The sequence below is a fragment of the Copadichromis virginalis genome, linkage group LG16 (genome assembly GCF_057382275.1).
Source record: "Copadichromis virginalis isolate Kocher_CV1m ecotype Utaka linkage group LG16, C_Virginalis_male_GT1.1, whole genome shotgun sequence".
Taxonomy (NCBI): Eukaryota; Metazoa; Chordata; class Actinopteri; order Cichliformes; family Cichlidae; genus Copadichromis; species Copadichromis virginalis.
In genome coordinates, this window is record NC_140633.1 from 5,085,013 (window position 1) to 5,107,122 (window position 22,110).

At 40.5% G+C, this 22,110-nt stretch overlaps 1 protein-coding gene across 1 annotated transcript; it reads left to right on the plus strand.

Annotated features, from left to right (window-relative positions):
* Nucleotides 1–346: 346 nt before the first annotated feature.
* c1ql2 (complement component 1, q subcomponent-like 2) lies at nucleotides 347–1,658 on the plus strand. The gene is made up of 2 exons (XM_085434898.1): nucleotides 347–1,127; nucleotides 1,369–1,658. Exons 1-2 carry the CDS (start codon nucleotides 546–548, stop codon nucleotides 1,546–1,548), a joined length of 762 nt encoding a protein of 253 aa, XP_085291024.1. The 5' UTR covers nucleotides 347–545; the 3' UTR covers nucleotides 1,549–1,658.
* The last annotated feature ends 20,452 nt before the right edge of the window (nucleotides 1,659–22,110 follow it).

Sequence of the window (22,110 nt, forward strand, 5' to 3'; positions counted from 1 at the left end):
GAGAAAAAATGGGAAATGTGCCACGGTCTCCTGGGGATTCAAAGTGTCAATAATGTGTCCTGATTCCTTCCGCTGAGAATTATGCAAAGGGATTTATAATTCATAAATAAAGATGACATGATTATTGCTGCCGCCTTAACGCAACAGGCTTTGCCCTCAACTTGCTGCGTCAACAGCTCCCGATTCCCCTCTCACTTTTGGGGGGGGGGAACGAACAAAACCTGCTGCAAGCGTCTTCTCGCTCCGAGATGCCATCCAGCTACGCCAAAACGAATATGTCAGCTGCGCAAAGTCAAGTGACAGCGGCACCGCGCTGAACGCTGCAGGCTGAAGAGGGCTCAGGGTGGCGTTGCGTTTGCTGTCCTCTCTCCTCCCTCTCTCTTTATGTTATCGTGGGACTGAGTGACTCGTTTAGGTCCGCTTTCTTTTCAAGTGAGCTTTTACTACCTTCCATAATTACGTCCCAAAGCAAAACGGACTTTATAGCGCTTGCTTCTCGGACTCTCCAGAGGAAGAGACTCATCGCTGCTGTGGTTGGAATCGTCATGGTTTTGACTCTCCTTATCGTGATTCCCCTGTTAGTCCAAACCTCTAAGACCGATGCGCACTACGAGATGATGGGCACCTGTCGGATGATCTGTGACCCGTACAACCCCAAACCTAGCACCGCGGCTTTGGAGGTCATGCAGGACCTGAGCGCCATTCCATCCCCCAGCTTTGTTCAAGGAGCTAAGGGCGAGCCAGGTCGGTCGGGGAAACCGGGGCCGAGGGGACCACCTGGCGAACCGGGACCACCGGGTCCGAGGGGGCCACCAGGGGATAGAGGATATTTTGGAAAGCTCGGGTATTCCGGAGTAGAGGGCACAGCGCGGACTGAGACTGCCGGAGAATTGGGCACGGCTATCGGCGGGGCAAAGATAGCGTTTTATGTGGGACTGAAAAATCCTCACGAGGGATACGAAGTGCTGCGCTTCGACGACGTTGTCACGAACCTGGGGAACCACTATGACCCGACGACCGGCAAGTTTACATGCCAGGTGTCCGGGATTTATTACTTCACCTATCATGTGCTGATGCGCGGAGGGGACGGGACAAGCATGTGGGCAGACTTGTGTAAAAACGGGCAGGTAAATACCCAATTGTTTGTTAAAAACCCGTGCTTTGTAAGCACAAATGTAAACTCTTAGTGATTGTTTATTGCATGAATGGACTTCACAACGGAGCTGTGCTGCGCAATTACGCACTCTCATTTCAAGTCAAGAGTCTAGTGAGGAACTATGTTCTGTATTCTGAATGGGTTGTTCTCGCTTTAGCTTAACCTGTCATGATTTGAGTAATGCTAATTATCTCCAATTATCTTTCATGCAGGTCCGGGCCAGTGCTATAGCGCAGGATGCAGACCAGAACTACGACTATGCCAGTAACAGCGTCGTCCTACATCTTGATTCCGGGGACGAGATTTATGTAAAGCTGGACGGCGGAAAAGCGCACGGTGGAAACAACAACAAATACAGCACGTTTTCAGGTTTCCTTCTGTACCCGGACTAATTTGGGAACGTCTACCCACTCCAACAGGCCGTGCGAGAGAAAAAAGCCTCTAAACACAGCTCATCAAACTGATGAAGAAAGCTGCCACCCAACAACAAAACCCCTGTCATTGTACTCAATTTTAAAAATCTAACGTTCTTCAAAGGATATGGATTCTTCTTTTTATTTAAATTCTAGGAGTTCCCTTTTAAAACACGGGTGCTAATTATTTTTCCGTATCCTTTCCAGTGCATAGGAACCCCTTTGAAACACATTTCTGCCGGAGAAAGAAGTGAAATGAGTATAATACAAGATTCAGCAAATTATATATATATATATATATATATATATATATATATATATATATATATATATATATATATATATATATATATGTGTGTGTGTGTGTGTGTGTGTGTGTGTGTGTGTGTGTGTGTGTGTGTGTTAGGAACAAAGACTCTGTGTGTGTGTTTATAAGTGTGTGTTTACAGTGCAGATATTTAAACAATCAAACTGTGTGGATTTTGTGCATCACCGTGTCTATGGCTCAACTGTTGATGAGCCCCCCATCCCCTATACATAAGACATTAATGCGTGAAGCAGTGCTAATTTATGGATATATAGTCTATTCAGATGTATGTTTTTATGTATTTATCTATTCAAGAAGAAATTACTAATATAAGCTGTAATTAACTGTCCATCTGTTGTTGCACGAATGTGTCAAGATTGCTTCACATTCCAGTATAAGTGTTGGTCAGTAATTTCAATAAATGGTAAATGGTAAATGGCCTGTATTTATATAGCGCTTTACTATCTTTAATAAAAGATTGTTTTCTATGATGGTATGGAGGGTTGTGACTGTCAGTAATAACAGCATGTTGTAGACATAGTGGAACCCCTGTGAGCAGGTGAAAAGTAATAAATACATAAGAAAAGTAGGTATATACAAATATATCAGAAATATATTGGAAACAAGACGTTAATGGTGCGTATGATGAATTCCTTAGAACAGGGGCAGGCAACCTTTCTGATGATGAGTGCCATCTAAAATTTCCTCAGAAGTCAATGTGCTCTATATGAACAGTTACACACTATATAGAACAACTTTATAGAATTATATTTGTTCGCAGATGTTTGCAGCTGTCAGCAAATAGTTTTCAGCTATTTTGAAATAAAAACAGACTTTTTATCCATAACAGCAAATGAACTGTACAACAGAAAATACAAATGCTATTTATGGTCTCCTCACAACAATGATAAGAAAAATAAACTGAGCCAATATGGCATGTTTGTTAATACAGAGATACACATGTTAATCTGATCTCTGGGCTCCCACTCAGAGACACAGGTCTCCGAGTGTCCAGCATTCAGAGGGTTACCTGAGGACTCATGTGAGAGAAAATCTGCTCACACAGACATGTAGAGCCAAATACTGTCAATAAGGCCTCTGCAATGTTCTGAAGACAGTTAAACTTGTCAAGTAGTGATGTCCAGCAGGTGAACATGCAGCTCCATGAACACGCACAGCTGTGGATTCCAGCTGCGTCTGTAGTTCTGCAAACTTTGACCCCCACAGAGTCGAGCTTTTCAGTTCAATCAGCTGTATTTTGATGTCCTCTGTGTCCAGCCAGTTAATACGAGACAAACCAGCTGTTCATTAAAGCTTCTGGTTTGATCAGAAAAGAAAAAAATTGGTCCAAACACCTGAAAGTCACGAAAACACATTGTGAATTCTGTCTCCAGTCTCCGTGTATTTCCGTGGTGCTGATGCTGCACTGAGCCGACAGCTCCTGAAGCATTTGAAGTGTCGGAATGTGGAAATTTCAACATCGCTTGAAAAAACTGCCAGCTAGCAACGTCCCTCTCACCAGTAGGCGAAGTTATTTTTAGCCAATTACAAGTTGAATCTGGTAGTTGGGGTTGTTAGCTAAGATACCGCCATTAAGAAGCGGCACAACTAATGTGTCTATGCGAGCTGATTTGCGATGTGCACCGCTGCCCCGCCCATTCATTTTTTTAATGCACCTGCTCAGATTAACTCACTGCGTGTGGTGCCCAGGGCTGGACTGGGACACAAAATCGGCATTTTGACAAGAGACCGGCCCACCAGGTATTATAGGAAAAGCCATAAAGCCTTTGAATGAAAACCAACGCTGTTGTGACAGTGATGTACGCTGTCTTGTTGGTATATATCTAGGATTTCTATACATTTTACGTCCGATAAAAACTTTTAAAGTCTTGCAAGTTAAAAAGTTGTAAGATTCAGAAACTTATTTATTAAAAACTAGACATTTTAAATGAGAAAATTATTTCTTTGTGCCCCTTTGCCTGGCAAAACTTTGGTAGACCCGCCCCTGCACAGTCACTGTCACGGCCAGCGGGGACAGACCGTGTGGAGAGTGTGTTTGGTGGATCCAGGCGCGAACACAGGTGAGGAGACGGGAGTGAACCTAAACTGAAAGCGAGCCTTTATTTGGGCTGATGCAGAAGGGAGTAGACAAAACATAACAGGGACAGAGACTGCAACTAACCAAAAACCTAAACTGGAAAACACTAACCTGACTGAAAGGAATAACTATGATCACTGTGAACAGAATGCTGTGCAGATGCATGGAAACTGAACCAAGTGGCGTGACGAAACAGACATGAACATGACCTGCACGGAACCTCATCGTGCGGCTGCATGAAAAACAACATAAACCAAATGGCAAACATGAACTGCACAGAATCCTGAAAACCACTTAACTTGACCAGAGGGGAGGTACACAGACGACACGACAACGAACAAAGGAAGACTGAGGACTTAAATACACACATAAGGTGGGGGAAGTGGAGACACATGAGAACACAGCTGACTCCAATGAAACATAATGACAATACAGGGGAGAGTAACACTAGCTACAATGAACAAAGAACACCAGACTCTTACAAAATAAAACAGGAAACACGGACACATGGAGATAAAACATGACATGAACTTAACCGCATAGACATGAAACATGGATGCAGGAACCAGGGAGACTGAGTACAGGCGGAGATGACAGAAATAACTAAGAAATAAGGTCTGAACAGCAACCTGGGATTTAACTAGATTGAAAATGAATACAAAAAATACATAAAACTCAAACACTGGGTCACACCGTGACAGTTCCCTGCAAAAGTTAAATGTTTTAATTAAATCTAAGCAAAATGAAACATTTTTGAGATGTGCAGTTATTTAAATTTTGTTTGGGGTAAATTAAGCAATAGTTTGTTGAGCAGATTTAACAAAATTGTATGAGTGCCATGAAACATGAAGAAATCTAACAGATTTAACTGATGAAAACATTTTCATTTCAATCATTCTACACTTCCGCCCATAGTCCTTGTGCCACGTGCAGGACGCACAGGATTCAGCAGTGGATGACCTCCACTTTGTCCGAGGTAAGATTATCTTAATTTGTTCAAAAATACGACACATTTTAAACAATAACGTATAGCAGTTAAAGCTCTAAACAGTATGATACGTCAAAAATAGATTAATAATGACCACTGTAATGACAGTATCGTATTTTTACACAAAATGGCACGAAGTGGACTGCTAGCATAAGGTCACTTTCCAAGCCTTCACAGCTGTGTTACTTCAGAGCTTTGACTAACCACGTTTTACCATATTAAAAAATATATCAATGATGTATTTGATGGGCTGTAACCTCCCTCATTTACTTTTAACATTTTATGAAAACGTTTTGCACTGAGTGGTGAGTGATGTAGTTAAAATCATTTGTGTGGGGTTTTGTCAGTCACAGTTTTTCAAAGCTTTTGTGTTTTTGTGTTTGTGTGCAGTGTTTTTCTGCTGTGGTAATGAAGCTAAAGTGGCTCAGTCCAGCAACATAACTGGTTTTCATTTTCATGCTGTTGGAGCCCCGTGACTTTAGTGCAGGCACAGCTCACATAGAGGGATGATGGAGGTTCCAGTTAAACTTGGTCGATGTATCAGTGAGACCCATGCTCAGTCACGATGTTTCTGTAGAACGATCTTCAAGACAAAGGTACATTCAGGAAGTAATATAGTAATATGTGTTTAATCTGACATAAGTCTTTCATAATTTCTATGTTTAACACCCAATGGTGTTTGGATACAGAGATGACCTTGTGTAGATTAAAAGGACCTCTTTTCAAGTATGGGAAGATATATACAGTATATAAATACTGTTATTTCATGTCATGATCTGTCACCAAGTTGTTCTTTTCAGTTGTTGGAAAATCCCTCAACTTAAATTCAGCTGATCAGTATGTAGACTATGCATTTTAAACAGGTTGTGATGGATGATTGTATTAAATTAAACTACTAGTTTTGAAATTGAAGCAGCAGAAAATGACTAAGTTGACCCTACTTAATCTAACTTAACTCTGCCCTTTTACATTTTATTCTAGGTTGAACGAGACAGAGCTCCATGTAATCACTGTTGACCAAATGGAGAAGTTGGTTCTTCCATCAGGATCCCACCAACAGTAGAGGAGCTGCAAAGTGTTGTGAAGGATACCTTTGGGATTTCAAACGACTTCAGTCTTCAGTATTTTGATCCAGAATTTCAGGACGACTTCACTATTCACAGAAGTGACCAGATAAGAGACAAAGACACTGTGAAGGTTGTTGGCATCACCCTGGTCATCCTGCCAGTTTTTGGGAGCCCCTCTGATCAACTGTCAACTGACTATGACTCATCATCCAATCCAGTTGTATCCAATGCAGACTCTGCTGCAACCACATCTTCTCAGGACACCATTATTCTCAAAAGGCAGAAGTTCACAGAAAGTTGTGAGCCCTGGCCAAAGCTGTTCCCCATTCCACAGCCTGCATACGAAACTGAAATGTACCTGGAAAGAGCCACAGAGGATTATAAAAAGAGTTGAAATCTTCTGCCCACCTCCAAAGTACAGACATTCTCGAGAAGTTGGCTGAAACTTTATTTTCAATTAGGCCTATGGCCTATTCTTCCTATTATTTTGGGGCGAGCACTAGTGAAGAATTTCAGTGCATACAACGTAAATTAAGCAGAAAAATGTTATATTATAAATTTTGTATATGTTTTATATTCCACAATAAAAACAATTACTGCTTGAATGTTCTCTTTGTGAAATTGATTCATTTTACTCAGAAAAGAAGTTAAATTAATTTGATTTTCTCTTACTATTCAGTCATTATTTATAAAGTTTAATTGGAACATTATTGAATCCAATTTGAGTTTTACTTAAAAACAAATTTTTTTTTCTTTGTAATGGATATTTTAGTCATTTTTAACTAAACATTTGCCAGATTGTTAGTAAATTCAAAGTAATTTTTCTCAGAGATTAATTTCAAATGAATTAATTTTTTGTTACAATTAGGCAATTTTAACCTCCAATTTGGGATTTTATCCCTAAATCCAACACATATTTACAATTGAATTTTATTAATATCTACTTTTGTTTTTTGTTGAAATTTAATTAACACTTTATATACATTTTACATAAATCACTTGAAATTAGAATCTACTTAAGTAAATTAAGTGTCACTTTGTTGCCATAGGTTTTTAAAGTAACCTCTAGTCACAGTTTTTGCAGTGCAGGGTTGCCGACCCCTGCCTTAGAATATTTACACTATTGGATAATACAAAGTGTCCAATAAAGCAATATAGTGGGAAACAAATATAATGACTGTCCATGGATAACAAAAGGTCTGCAAAATGCATGTAAAAAGAAAAATGCAATATACATAGATTTCTTAAAGAGAACTGAAGATGCTGAAATTAGATAAATATACTAAGATATATTAAAAAGGAATACTATAAGAAGCAATTAGATAATAATAGAAAAAATATTAAAAGATTATGGGAAATACTGAACAGTGTTAAAAATGTGGGGCTGGACTAAACACTATCCCAAGCATTTCACTGATAATGACCATGAAGAATAACTACACACCGAAAGTCAGTACAGGTTCAGATCAAGCACATCAACATCACTGGCACTATTAGATTCAACACATCACAAATTCTATAGAGAAAAAGCTTTATGTAGCTGGATTATTCATAGGCTTGAGAGATCATAATATATTAATAAGAAAACTGGAACGTTATGGTGTCAGAGGGCTAACTTTAAATCGAAGCTAGCCCTCTGACACTAAGCTAGTCCAGGACAGTTTGTGAAATTAAATGTTTTTGCTCCTTATGTATGCAGATTGCTTGTGGTGTACCCCAAGGGTCAGTTTTGGGCCCCAAATTCTTCAACTTGTACATTAATGACATTTGTAAAGTGTCCAAACTATTAAAAATGGTTCTCTTTGCTGACGATGCAAAGATTTTTTGCAGCATTTATTAGATGAGATGACAAATGAAATAAGTTAAGTGAAGTTCTGGTTTGATAAAAACTAATTATCATTAAATTTGAATAAAACTAAAATGATGTTATTTGGAAATAGTAATTTAAATATTCAAATAAATGGTGCTGATATTGAAAGAGTCAGTGAAATAAATATATTTCTGGGGGTAATAAGATGAAAAACTATATATTCAGAATCAAAAAGCACTGCAGTCCTAAACAAGGCAAAGCGGGTATTAGACAGGACATCACTTCCTATTCTACTGTTCACTGGTTTCACCTTACTTAAGCTATTGTGCAGACGTGTGGGGCAATAACTATAAAATTACATTACATTCACTTTTTACTCTTCAAAAAAAAGCCGCTCGAATCATCCACAATGCAGCTTACTGACTAAACTCACTATGTTACCGAATGAAATATTAAAATTTGCCGATCTAGTGAAATTCCAAACAGCACAAATTCCTTTTTGCTTTGAGAGAAAAGAAGTTATGATTTTCTCTTCTTTCTTTGCTAAATGAACTTTGATTATTGTTTACATGATTGAAATAAATTAACAACAGTACAGTAACATTAACAGAGTACCCGTGTCAGTCTTGATACTTACATGTCCTGCATCATCCTTCAGTCAAAAACAATCTCCAAACATGTTACGTGATTCTAAATACTGATGCACCTGTCAGGCATAACATTATGATCACTGATAAATGAAGTGAAAAACTCTTCATCAGGGCACCTGCTTGTGGGTGGGATATTATCAGGATTATTAGGAAGTAGGTGAACCTTTTGTCCTCAAAGTTGATGTTTTAGAAGCAGGAAAAATGTTTATTTTAATGCTCTGTGCCATTAACCACCAGGTTAATGATTAAACTTCATCTCTTTTCCTTTTACAACAGTGTCGCATTTGACTATTATTTTCTGTTTTTAGATTTTATAATGTCTCTGTGTGTCATAGGGATCACTTTCTGCCAAAGAAGAGTCATATAAGATGCCCCTTTTAGATTGGTCAGAGTTCTGCCTTCGTGTGATTGGTTATCTTGATTGACAGCGTTAGGGTAAGTCAATCCAGATAATGGAGAGGTATCCTGGGTCTGCTGAACAAGCTTCATAGTGTAGAACAGAGCATGAAGTAGATGCAACGCTCTGGCAGCGACTCTTTTTAGTCTTAAGAAGGCTGCAGATAATGGCTGCTTGCAAAACAGGTGAGTTAATCAGCAGAACGTTTCCAGGTGTGCGTGACCAGTAGGAGGAGGAACAAACTTGCAGGGTAACAATACACACACTCTCACACTGAATGGAGAAAGAATGAGAGGGTGCAAAAAAAAGAGACAGCTAGAAAAGGCAGGTCAGCACAGGAGGACCTGGGGACCAAGTGAAGCAGAGGGCGGAGAGCATTATTAATGATCCATGACTTTTGTTCAACATCTTCCTTCATACAGGGTCTCAGGATCTTTGACCAGCCACCTAAGTGTTCATATGAATTTCACCCAATGTATTTTTGGAACAGTCCAACAGTTCCTCAAGGATACCAAAACCAAGATCCTGGAGGGCCCGCACAGAACCCAGACCTCAATCCTATTGAGAATCTGTGGCGAGTGCTCAAAGTGAATCTTCCTGCTCGGAAACTGTGCAATTTGGACAAGCTAGAACAAGTTGCAATGGAGGAATGTCCCAAATCCCTCAGGAGACCTGTGCCAACCTGGTAAAGACCTACTCTAAGAGACTGTTGTCAGTTGTGGCTCAGAAAGGGTGAAGTATTGACTATTAATGGCCATGGGGCTAATCATTTTGGATGTCTCATTTTTGCCCTTTCTTGTTCCAACTTGGTGTATCAATAAAATATCCTAATTAAACTTAGTGGACATTGTTATTTTGGAAACAGATATTCATACTGAAATCAATTTCATAAGGGTTAAAAATTTTGGCCTCAACTGTGAGTACGACTACAGCAGACTACAAGGTAAGTGTCTTACATGGATAAAATCTAATGTTAACATCAAAAAAATAACCATGTGATAGTTGCACTGGCTAATGAATACTTAACATGGTGGTGTCCAGCTCCTTTAACAATCTAATATTAACACAATGAAAAATAAATGGGCAACATATAAGCTGCTTTCTGTATTATCTCAGAAGCTATGACAAATCAAGCTATGATGTTCTTACAGAATGAGGAAAAAAGTCACAAAACATTTCAACTGCCAAACATACAAAGAGCTGGAAACCGGAACGCTGGTGTCATATTTCTGCTTTGTTTAGCGCGGACCTTTGAATTCCTGTGACAATGGTATTCATTAAAGAGTAAATTATTTATCAAAACCCTGGTTTTAGTTGGCCCATCAATACAATATAAAAACTGGTATATAGCTTGAAGTCCACACTTTGAAGACAAGTTGAAACAGAGACTTGACACAGCTGCATGCTATGCTACATCTTAAGGCCGTGTGATTTGGACACACCGGCACGACTCCAGAGGGTTAAAGTACATGACCAAGTCTTCAAACAGCTGAGACCTGAGTAACTCCTGCACAAGCTCTTCGTGCCTCGTGGTTATTGCTTGATTGTTTCACAGCTCTTGATTAGCATGACCTTCTTTTCTTCCTTCTGAATGAAAATTAGAATGACAAATTTCCAACATATTCCTGTAGCATGCGCCGACCACATCTTTTTCCTCACTTTTTTGTAGTGAAATCTGTCCCCGAAGCTTTCTATTCACTCTATAGTCCCTTTATTTTCTCTCTGAGATAAACCTATTTTAAACTGTTGCCTCTTGTCAGAAAAAGTTAGCGTGCAATGGCCAATGCTCGCCAGCAGCACCATCCACCTCCCCTGTTTGTTTCTCAGTGACAAACACTGACAGCGAGCGTCTTCTTGTTTTATTAGTGCCGGTGCAGAGGGAATGGAGCATCTATGTCAGAGCCCCTGCTCAGGTGTCAATCAGACACATAAAGCACACACCTGCCTGCACCCAAGCTCTTCTGAAGCAGCCTAAATGAGAAAGGCAGAAAAGGAACAAATCGAGTGTTTTATACCAGCTACTGTGGTGCACCGTTTGTAAATTTTTGTGCATAGCTATAAAAACCTGTTGCCTCTCATTTAGCAGAAGGTCTTGTGAGACAGAAATGGGGGTGATGGGAAACCAGTATATCTTATGAAATGTGACAGCTGTCAACAGGCAGAGACCTTCTGCCACAGTGGCTCACGCAGGGTTTACTTTGGATTCAGAGCTCTGATTTGTACGAATTGTGAAACATTTACCATAAAAAGCCATTTACCTCACAGAGTGAAGTGCCTCTTAAAGGGAAAACATTTCACCCATTAAGATGAGCCTTATTTGTTTTCACCAGTCTTCTTTTCTAGATAGTCTGCAGCTATACAGTCACATCATTTTTAATAATATAACATAGAAAGACGGAGGCACGGTGGTTAGCACTGTTGCCGCACAGCAAGAAGATCCTGAGTTTAATTCCACCATCAGGCCGGGGTCTTTCTGTGTGGAGTTTGCATGTTCTCCCCGTGTTTGCGTGGGTTCCCTCCGGGTACTCCGGCTTGCTCCCACCGTCCAAAGACATGCAGCTTGTGGGGATAGGTTAATTGGATAATCCAAATTGCCCATAGGTGTGAATGTGAGTGCGAATGGTTGTCTGTCTCTGTGTGTTGGCCCTGCGACAGACTGGTGATTTGTCCAGGGTGTACCCCGCCTCTCGCCCTATGACAGCTGGGATAGGCTCCAACGCCCCCCGCGACCCTGAAAAGGAGAAGCAGAAGCGAATGGATGGATGGATGGAACATACAAAGAGCAGAGTGGGCTATGATTGCTCTTCGATATGTTCTGTGAAATCTGAAATTCTATAAAAAAAGGAGATTTCTTGTTATAATAATTGACCATGAATACAAATGAGTAAAAAAAAAAAGAAACTGTCTAAATATCATGTCAAATAAACTGAAAGAAAAAATGTCAGTAGCTGATAAGACCTGACTGACCAACCCGTGCATCACCTGGAATGCAGAACTCTACAAGATCAAAATGACCCTATGAGCATTCATCAGAAATCAGGTGGGGATGTGGAGAACAACACTAGAGGCCAACTTCAAGCCAAAGTGCACAAGTAACCGTCAAGTGCAAGATTTACCAAAGAGATGCTCTGTCCCCACTGCTGTTCTGCATATGCATCCTCTCAGCTAGATCATCAACAAGACTGGCTACGATTAATGATTACAGAATAGAGCAAATGTCAGCCTCCTCCTGCAAATGGATGACATCAAGCTGTATGACAGGAGTGAATCAGACACTGGGATCTACACCACTGACATCAGAACTTAATTTGCAATAGAGAAGTATAGTTGGTTGGTATCTAGGAGAGGGGAGGTGGTCAGAACTGAGAGGAAGGCAGCACAGATCATTCCCTCACCTGATCTGTTCATTAACTTGACCGACCATCGACTCTATAAAACTCTGAGGAACAAACTGAAAGATAAGGTTGCAACCTAATACAATACATTCTAAAGGCACAATTCAAATAACTAAGCACAAGGTGTTTTATTTTATTTTGTAAAGGCCCAGGTTGTAATCTCTGTTATGAAGCGGTTACCTGTTGAAAACTAAAGTCACAGTTTACTGAAACTCCTGTGTGTTATGATTATTCGCACTCATATCCAGCTCCTGCCGAACCGAGAGTGAGGTAACTTACCCAGGAGAGGGTTACACCTCCAACCTTGTCTACCACAGACACAGGGTTGAGGTTGGAGCTGAGAAGACGATGTTCTGGGTAGGCTGCTAACCTCTCCACAGGATCCTCAGCCTGAGTCTACAATTTGGGGTGGGTGCTGGCGGGTGATGTACTTGAGGCTGAGTGATGATGGGATTGTAAAAATAAGATCGTTAGGCTGTGTCTCCTTACACAAAAGTAACTTTAACATTAGCTGGCAAACAACAGTTACTTCATGAGATTAAAGTCATCTCACTTTGGTCAAATAATGTAAATACAATATGACCAACATTAAATTTATTGGATTATTATGAAAGAAATTTCATTCAAAAATTACAGCAGTGAAATTTAACTCAGTTTCAGTAAAAAATTCAAGGAGCTCTGAGTTCGTATCACTTTCCCATCTCAAACAAAGGCAGGAAAATAACCTTGCTAACATTAACATTAGCGTAATGAATGGGAGGGCAGACCTCGAAGGATACATCTGACCCATCTATCAAATCCGGGGAAAAGGAGGCCACATTTGGAAGACGCTTCAAATTAGAACACCCTTCGGCACTTTGCTGTAACCTAACTGACCTTAAAATATGGCCTTCGAAGGATGCAGACGCGGAAAATGGACCCAACGGTGAAGTCCACTTTGAATCGAATAAAAACACCTTTTATTGTCACTGTGCATATACACTGAAATTGTAGGTGCTCCACAGTAACTGTGCATGGTGTAATAATATAAATAGTACGACAGCAAGAATAAGTAATAGAAAAGAGGAGTGTATACAACAGGAGAAATACATACAAAACAGGAGGAAGGCATATAATAGAAAGACACACAGAGGAAAGGTTGCAAAGTGCTTGAAAGTAAGATAAGATAAGATAAGATAGAACTTTATTAATCCCTCGGGTGGGTTCCTCTGGGAAATTCGACTTCCAAAAAAAAAGCACAGCAACGACCGAAGTTACAGTTACAGAATTGTTATATATATATATATATACACACACACACACACACACACACACACACACACACACACACACACACACATATAAATACAGAGACAAATATAAATAAAATATAAATAGACTAAATAGGAATAAAAAATAAAAATACAAGTGAATTGCACATTTCAAGTATTGAGTCTATTGCACTGTTGACTATTTACAAAAGTATTGCACAAGGTATTGTACAGTGAGGTGAAGAGGCACTACAGCTTAGTTGTTCCCCCCTCCTTTGTCCTCCTGTTTCCCCTCCCTCTCCCCTCCAGAGAGGAGTTAAACAGTCTGATGGCGTGTGGGACAAAGGAGTTTTTAAGTCTGTTAGTTCTTGTCTTGGGGAGAAGCAACCTGTCACTGAACAGACTCTTCTGATTGTTTATGGCCGTGTGCAGAGGATGCCCAGCATTGTTCATAATGTTCATAATAAGTAGTGCAAGTATTTGTTTGGGGGGTCCTAAAGTCTACCGTCATCTCCACAGTCAGTGATCCACTGAGGTGGGCACAGTGAGCTGGGTAAGCTTCTGGTGGAGGAAGTCTAGTATTAGTGTTGAAGGGCGAGCTGAAGTCCACAGACAAGATCCTGGCATACGTTGGTCAAGGTGATGCAGGGTGTAGTGCAGTCCCGTGTTCACTGCATCCTTGGCCGACCTGTTTGCAAACTGTAAGCTGCAGACTGCAGGGGGTTCAGCAGGGGCTCTGTGATGTAGCTCACCATCTTGAGACTTTTCCCCACATAGCACACAGGTCTGGGCCAGATCTGGTGTCAAGCTGGCACTGCTGGCTGACTTCTGGCGTGATAAGACGTATGTCATCCAGATATGGGCCAGGCCTTTCATAGATGCCACTGGCATGCGATGGCATGCCATATCTGGCCCGATTGTGGTTTGGTGTATGTGGCCCAGGCTCATAGAAAACAGATCTTCCCTGGATCCGTTATCAAGCTGGCACTTCTGACTGACCGTTGTCATGGCAGGGTGTGTGTCAACCAGATGCGGGCCAGGTCTGGCAATAACGGCACTATTTATGTTCCTATTTTCCTATTTTAGTTAGAAGACCCAAATGCCATGTTGCAATGCTATACTGCTATGGTAGCCAACGTTTCAAATGCAGGTTTGACAGGTTTGTGAGTGTACACTTTATCCAAAACCTAGTGACAGTTTACTCATGCTTACCACTGGGTGGCTGTAGTTCAGGTGGTAGAACAGGTCACCTGCTGATTGGAAGGTTAGTGGTTCGATCCCTCGCTCCTCCAGTTTGCATGTCAAGAGTATGAATGTAGTTAGGAAGCACTCCGTTTAGAGAAAATGGGTGTATGTGGCACTTTGAGTAACCTGGGAGAGTAGAAAAGCGCTACATAAGATTCAGTCCATTCACTGTCTGAACAGGGTTTTGTCATGTTACTTTTGCACTATCATATTCTGGCACATGATGTTATTACATGGCTTGATTAAGGTACACATTAGGCTGACATCTGGGGCCAGAGCTGAAACTGTTCTGGGCCAGCACAGGGCCAGCTGTGTGTCTGCAACTGGAGGTTCACACAGCTGCATTCTCACCTGAAAATATCTTAAAAGTTCATTTTGTGACCCAGAAAGAGAAATAAGAGTGATATTAAAGCTAAGTAGTAGTCGCCATTGTTAGAAACTGGAATTGGCTAGGCCATGCTATGAATTCTGGGATATGGTGGGCCATCAGTTCCATGAAGGACAGTGTCATCCACATCATGCAACATGCAGGGCAAATGGGCTGCATTGGAGTACATTTGCAATTGGTGAAAAACTGTCTCCATACACTTACCAAGGGGAATCTACACAAATCAACACATCTATAGCATGAGTCACTGCCATGCTGCATAAGGGGAGCTAAGAGTTCTGTGGTGCTGTGTCATCTGCACAGTTACTCCAGCTCCATCTCTAACAACATTCAAATTCATAAGCAAAGACTAGTATAGTGATACTTGAGCTTGAATAAAATGTCATCACTTTCTACTTTAGATTACAAGATATTTAACTTGCCTTCCCATCTGTGGTGACTTCTATCCTCACAGTTTGCCATAAAAAGTGGGATGTCTGTAAGAGCTGCAGTAATAGCTGCTGTTGTTAGATTGGCATGTCACAGATAAAGGCATTTTCTTCTTAAGGCACTGCAGCTGAGCCCACAACAGCCATCTGTAGACCTCAGGATAAATTTATATTTAAACACTGCAGATGCTGATAGTGTGCACCAGCTGATATCACACCATTGTCATCCTCAGTGTTACTCTTACCCACCCTCACCCAGTTTTTACAAAAGAACTTCACATATCAAAATCATATGCTCATCTACTTCCTCATTATTCAACAATCCAACACATGTCAAGAACAAAACAAAGCAATACTAAGAATACGTTTAACATTTTACACGTGTATGGTAAGCATCATCATCAAACGTAACTGTATCGTTTTAGCTAGTCCTCTTTTTTCCTCGTACCAACAACTTTCATTGAAATCAACCGGAGCAAATATCCAGCTCACTGGACTGACTGTGCCACGGTCCCTCAGGCCTTCTGAGCTGCCTGCTCCAGGCTTTGGTTCCTCTCTGTCTCCCGCTCCTTTCTCTATTCTTGTGTGTCTGTGTCTATGTTCATGGGTGGAACTCATCACGGGTTCCCGACTCTGGCTGAACACACCTGCAGCAATCACCCACCTGCTCCAGATCTCATCAGCAGGCCAATTGACCCTGTGCATGAGACAATGCTAACTTCCTGGTTTGAGACCGGATGTGGGGTTGTACATTTCCGGTAGCTTTACTTTGCGGTCAATCGCTACTGCGAAGATATACTCCAAAATCATGTCCAAAACTCGAAAACGGAAAGATGGCGTTAAGTTACAAAGAGCAGAAGGTGGGAACACTCACCGCTGTTGTGTCATAAAAAAATCTAATGATCAATTTTGACGTTTAAAGCGTTTAGATCGATCGATCACTCAACACAAGCAGAACTGCATCACTGCAGCAGAAGAGACATCGTCCACACTCAGAAGCACATCTCTGTATAGAGACTGGTCTTATGAATTAAACAGGCAAATGTTCAGCATTCAAACTACAGGTGAAGATCAGTCAAACCAGATGTTTCCCCCGTTATGTCGATATCAGCTAGTCCAGTACACACACACACAGCATGTTAACAAACCGTGAAAAAAGCCACACAAAAATGAATGATTGCTGGTAACGGTTTCTATACATTAGTATTTACGAAGGGTATGTTGTGACTTAGCTTAAAAATTACAGCGGTCCCTCGCTATGACGCGGTTCACCTTTCACCTCGCTGTTTCACGGATTTTTTAGTGCAAGTTTGCATGCTTTTTTTTACGTCACATTGTGTCCTGCATCCTGATCGCTGCAGACGATCTCCTCCGTCTCTCCTGTACAGTACAGAATCGCTGCATCGAGTGTAACTGAAGTGCAGTGCTGTATGTCCACGATGTCCACCAAACGTTTTGCACCGTCAAAAATACAATTGGCTGCTTGATTTCACCTCTCGCTGGTTATTTGTAGAACATAACACCTGCGATAAACGAGGGACCGCTGAGAAATATAACATTTGAATCCCTTTTCTCTTTTGCTCTGAGGCGTGGGGGAAAAATATCTACAAGTCGATGAACATCATTTACAGATATATTGGGTAAATGCCCGAGACATCTATAGAAATGCAAATCGCCGCTTGATTCATTCATTTGCTTAACTTGTTTTGGACCGTAAACAAGGCGCGAATAGGACACCGGAAACACAGCTCCCCACAGGCGTTTCCGCACCGGAAGTAGCATATGCTAATGTGCACATAGTCAATGCTGAGCCAGATTATTTGAAACTGAACAGAAGTAAAGTTTTCTGGTCGTCAGTCCAGCTGTTTCTTTTTCAGCCTGGATCAAAGTGGTGGATGACTGACAACCAGTGTTAGATTTAAGCGTTCCAAACTAACATGTTAACAAAGTAAAACATTACTGCAATACTGTAAAATATGATATTTCACAGTATTATAATTTGGGGAATGTTTTACACGTTTATTTCTTAGAATTTCTTAGTATGTATACGCTGCCGGGCCCTCTGTAAGGGCATTGTCATTGTCTTGCCACTTGTCGTTGACTCTTGGTGAGATGGCTTGCCCCCACTTTAAGATAATCAGTTGCTGTTGGTTTAAATTCAACCAGAAGGCGACAAAATGCTCACTGTCCTCTTGTTTTGTGTTAACACATGTTTACATTCAGGCCCATGATCAGCGCATGAGCGCTGCACTGTGGTGGTGATGCTGTTGTCCAGACTGTTCACTCATTCTTCAAAAAAACAAACAACAAAAAGAAAAACTTTGGTTTCCTAATCCGGTGACATGAGAGGACATTCATGTCAAAGCAGTTGATGTGGCCGGTTGATGTTGAAGCTTGTTTTTCATGGTCAGAGTTGGGTGGTGGTGAAGGTGGAGTGTCTTGATGTCATCTCAATCATCCCGATAAGTATTTCTGGGGACTGATTGGGGAAACCTGCAGTCAGCTGAGACTGAAGAAGTCCCCCGGGTGAGTGACGAAACGTTTCTCCCACTGAAAGACAGAATCAGCTTTTGGTGAAGGTAGTCTTTGGCTCCTGGATATGCAGTGCTGTGCAAAAGTTTAAGGCAGGTGTGAAAAAAATGCTGTAAACAAAGAATGCTTTCAGAAATATAAATGATGGTTTATTGGCCCCAAATGTATTCTGCAGCAGGACAAAACATACAGCCAAAGTCTTTAAAAACTATCTTCAGCGTGAAGAAGAACAAGAAGTACTGGAAGTGATGGTCATACCATCACTTCATTGAGTGTGTCTGGGATTAGAGACAGAAGGATGTGAGGAAGCCTACAACCACAGAAGATCTGTGATTAGTTCTCCAAGATGTTTGGAACGACCTACCAGCCGCGTTCCTTCAAATACTGTGTGCAAGCATACGTAGAAGGATTGCTGCTGTTTTGAAGGCAAAGGGTGCCTTCATTCACTGCATTTTGTTGATTGGTGTAAATTGTAATTGTTTTGTTATGCTACTACTTGTTTGACTCTTATAAGTAATACTTACTTTGAGCTGGCTTTATGTTTAGGTATTAGAGCTCTCCATATTAGCTCCTGGTGCTATCCACTCGTCATCTCACAGAGCCAATCTCTAGATTCTCAATGATTCAGTGAATTCAGCACTTATGTAACCCACACTGCTGTTAACCCGCGTCTGCCTGTGGCCATCAGCCCAAACCCATTGTGCTTACAGAACCTTCCTCTGAATGACCCTCTTACCACACACAAAATAATTTCAAATTTCTTAAACCAAATAACTCTCATATAAATACGATACAGTCAGAAGTTCAAGTTGATCTCAGCTGCTCTCCAGTCTGCATATCTGGATACTTTCAGCAGTGACTTTGTCTGCTCTCAGTTGTCAGCCGTTTGTCTCCTCAATCAGCTACTCTGAGGAAATTGATCTTTCAGACTCACTGAGTCTACCTGCAGTTTTTTCTAAATCAACATAAAAGCAGAGAAGAAATCATCCGTGTTACTATGCTGTGTAAAAATACATTGAGCATACTTTAAGTTGCTTTCCCATATGTTTCACAGCACGGCATGAACAACAGCTTCCCATTTTACTGACACACTAGCTCATCTATCTATATTCTGTTATTTAAACTTTAAGTGTACATATTGGATATTTTTCAACTTTTGTCTACCCAGACACGACCTACAATAGTTCCAGATTGTTCTCAGTCTCATTCATGTTCACAGACACTTTCAATGACAATTATTTTCTTCCTACCTTTTAAATGAGTCAGCAGATCCCTCCGCATCATCCAGTCAGTGGTTCTGGCCTTACGAATATCCAGACCACGCTGTCTTACAGTGGTGGGGTTGAAGGCTTCGTTTTTACAGTCCCTGTGCATGTTCCTCATTTCTGAGAAAAAAGGAAAGTGCTGGGATGTAGGATCCACAGGACCAAAATGTCGGATATATCCAAAGCTGACACTACTTTAATAAAAAACAATGACACTTTTTTTTATATTTTTGCAAGAAGGAAGCTCAGGGGCAGTCCCATCAGCCATCCTGATCTCTACTGTGGGTTTCTTAGTACTTTCAGACACACGGCTTAGATACAAGGTCACATAGAGTTCAGTGATATTTTTCTCCAGAGCAGTCATGATCCTTTTGTCTTCTCTCGTGTCCTATCACACGTTGTTCCTCTTTCTTGAGAGGGTGTGATAACTGAAACAGAGACACTTAAACAATGGTTTACAAGTACACATATTTCTCAAAACCTTCTTAACATACGCTCTTCGAGTTGCTTGGAATAGTCCAGTGGACCGCCTACCGCTACGCTAATGGCTGCTGGTTGAACCTCTGCAGGATTAAGTCAGCTGCAGGCATCATCACCGACCTGCTACCCAGAACGTGGTGGCCAATGCTTAAATCTGGGACTCTCCACCATTTGACCTTAGAACTGAAGAAGCTTTTTGGATCAGAGGTGAAACGTCTTCAAGCAACTTAAAGAAGTCCAGACGCTTTTCTCTGCAAGCTCCTTTGTCTATTTCCTGCATTATTTACTTACTTATTGTACTTTCATGCTTATTACTCACCAGTCGACTGTTGTGTTCAGTGCTTTCGTCCTCCGACAAGAAAGCCTCATTTCTGCTGTTCAGTACTGAAGAAATGTAAACTTTTACAAAAGATGCCAAAATGCAAAACACTCAGCTGTGTCTGTAATCAAACCTCTGTAACTTTGCTCTGCTTCACTTCAGCAGCATCAGTAATGTTCATATGATGATTCATGGTTTTCTTCAGTTTTTGTTCTACTGCTGAATATTTTTAAGGTTATCTTTTATAAAAAGCCAGGCCAGAAAAAATCGCCTTTATGTTTTTCTGTTTGATCCTCAGTTACTCCAGTCTTTGAAGAACCAAATCCAAGTTTGTGTAGAACTGCAAGTAAAAATCTCCAGTTTACCTGGTTTCTAATGTGTTGATGGAGCAATAATCTGTTATTAGTCTGCATGTATTACTGCTGGATGTCGGCCTATGATAAAACCTGTCGGTCAGGATGTATTATGAATTGAGTGGGTTTTTTTTATCGTCTGGCAAGCTATCGATCATCATTAGCCCACTTCTTAAGCCAGGCAAAGCTCCAACTCTTCCACTCGGCTACTGCCCAGTTTCACTTACAAATGAAAGCAGAGTACATGATAAGTGTGTGACCGTTCTGAAAAAAGGAGGTGCTAATGTAGGACAAACTTCTTTGTAAAACTGCTTGGTCACCTTTTGGACCTGAGCCTTTGGTTGGGAGACGCTGTAGGGCTTTGTGAAATTCAGACATTGGAAGAGATGAATCCAGAACCACAATCTGTTCATCATTTAGTTTGGGTAAATTTATATAGTTAAAAAATATTCAGTGACAGCATCAGATGGAAATCTGTGGCATGTATAAAGGTTTATAAAACTTTTTAAAATATTTATTTATTTGTTGTGGATCATGAGTAACGTTTTCAGTCGAATCCTTAATAGAATAAACAGTTGATTTTTTTTAAAATTTTCTTTCTTTCAGATTTGTTGCCATGGTTAAAGTTCTCCAAGTGCATTCTCTGCACCAGAAATGTTGTTTTCTATTTTTAATAATAATAATAATAATAATAATTATTATTATTATTATTATTAAATATTTATTTTATTTATTTTATTTATTTTTCTCATGAGAACAATCTCCTCCTATTATAAACATGGCATCAGAGTGAAGAATGCAGGAAAAGGAGGGGTCAAAATCACCTGATCCTTATATACGAGAAAGACTCTGACCCATATTTTAAATACTTAAATAAAGTATTATAAATCAACCTGCTGGATCTGTAGTAGTGTTGTTAGCGGTGAAATTAATTTTTCTGTTAGTTAACATGGTTACGCCTCTTTGTTTTTAGTTGGAACAGGCTGAGAACGTGTGAGTGTGTTTCGGACATCTGAGTCTCTTGTCTACCTTTGACTGTGTTGGTGTGTGGGACTGTAGCCCCAGGTTTATACTGGTACATGGTCATTATAAACCAGTAATGCACTGCATTACATTTAATGAATGTGTAATGTTTATGTGAGTAATACATTACTTTTCTTTGAGTAATGGCCCAACACTGATCACAACAAAGAGAGGAAACACATCCAAGATGCACAAACATTTGACCACACAACAAGCAGTTCATTTGTAGAACTGTAATGTCTTTGATACGCTGATTAGTGATGGTGGTAACTCTCGTGTGAAGCCGGTGTGAACACAATGAGCATCAGTAAGAGAACTGATAAGGAATTGAATCGATAAATAATATTAATAATGGAATCGACATCACTCCCATCCCGAGCTATGAAGAAACCGCAAAAGGTGATGGTGCCACCACTATGTTTTACCCTGATGCACCATAAGTCCAATATAGATTTATATGCAAATATAAAAAATAATGTCGACTGTTGGTGCTTTTTACTGCAATAACAGTTACAGCTGCAGGACCAAGATTATTAAATGATTGAC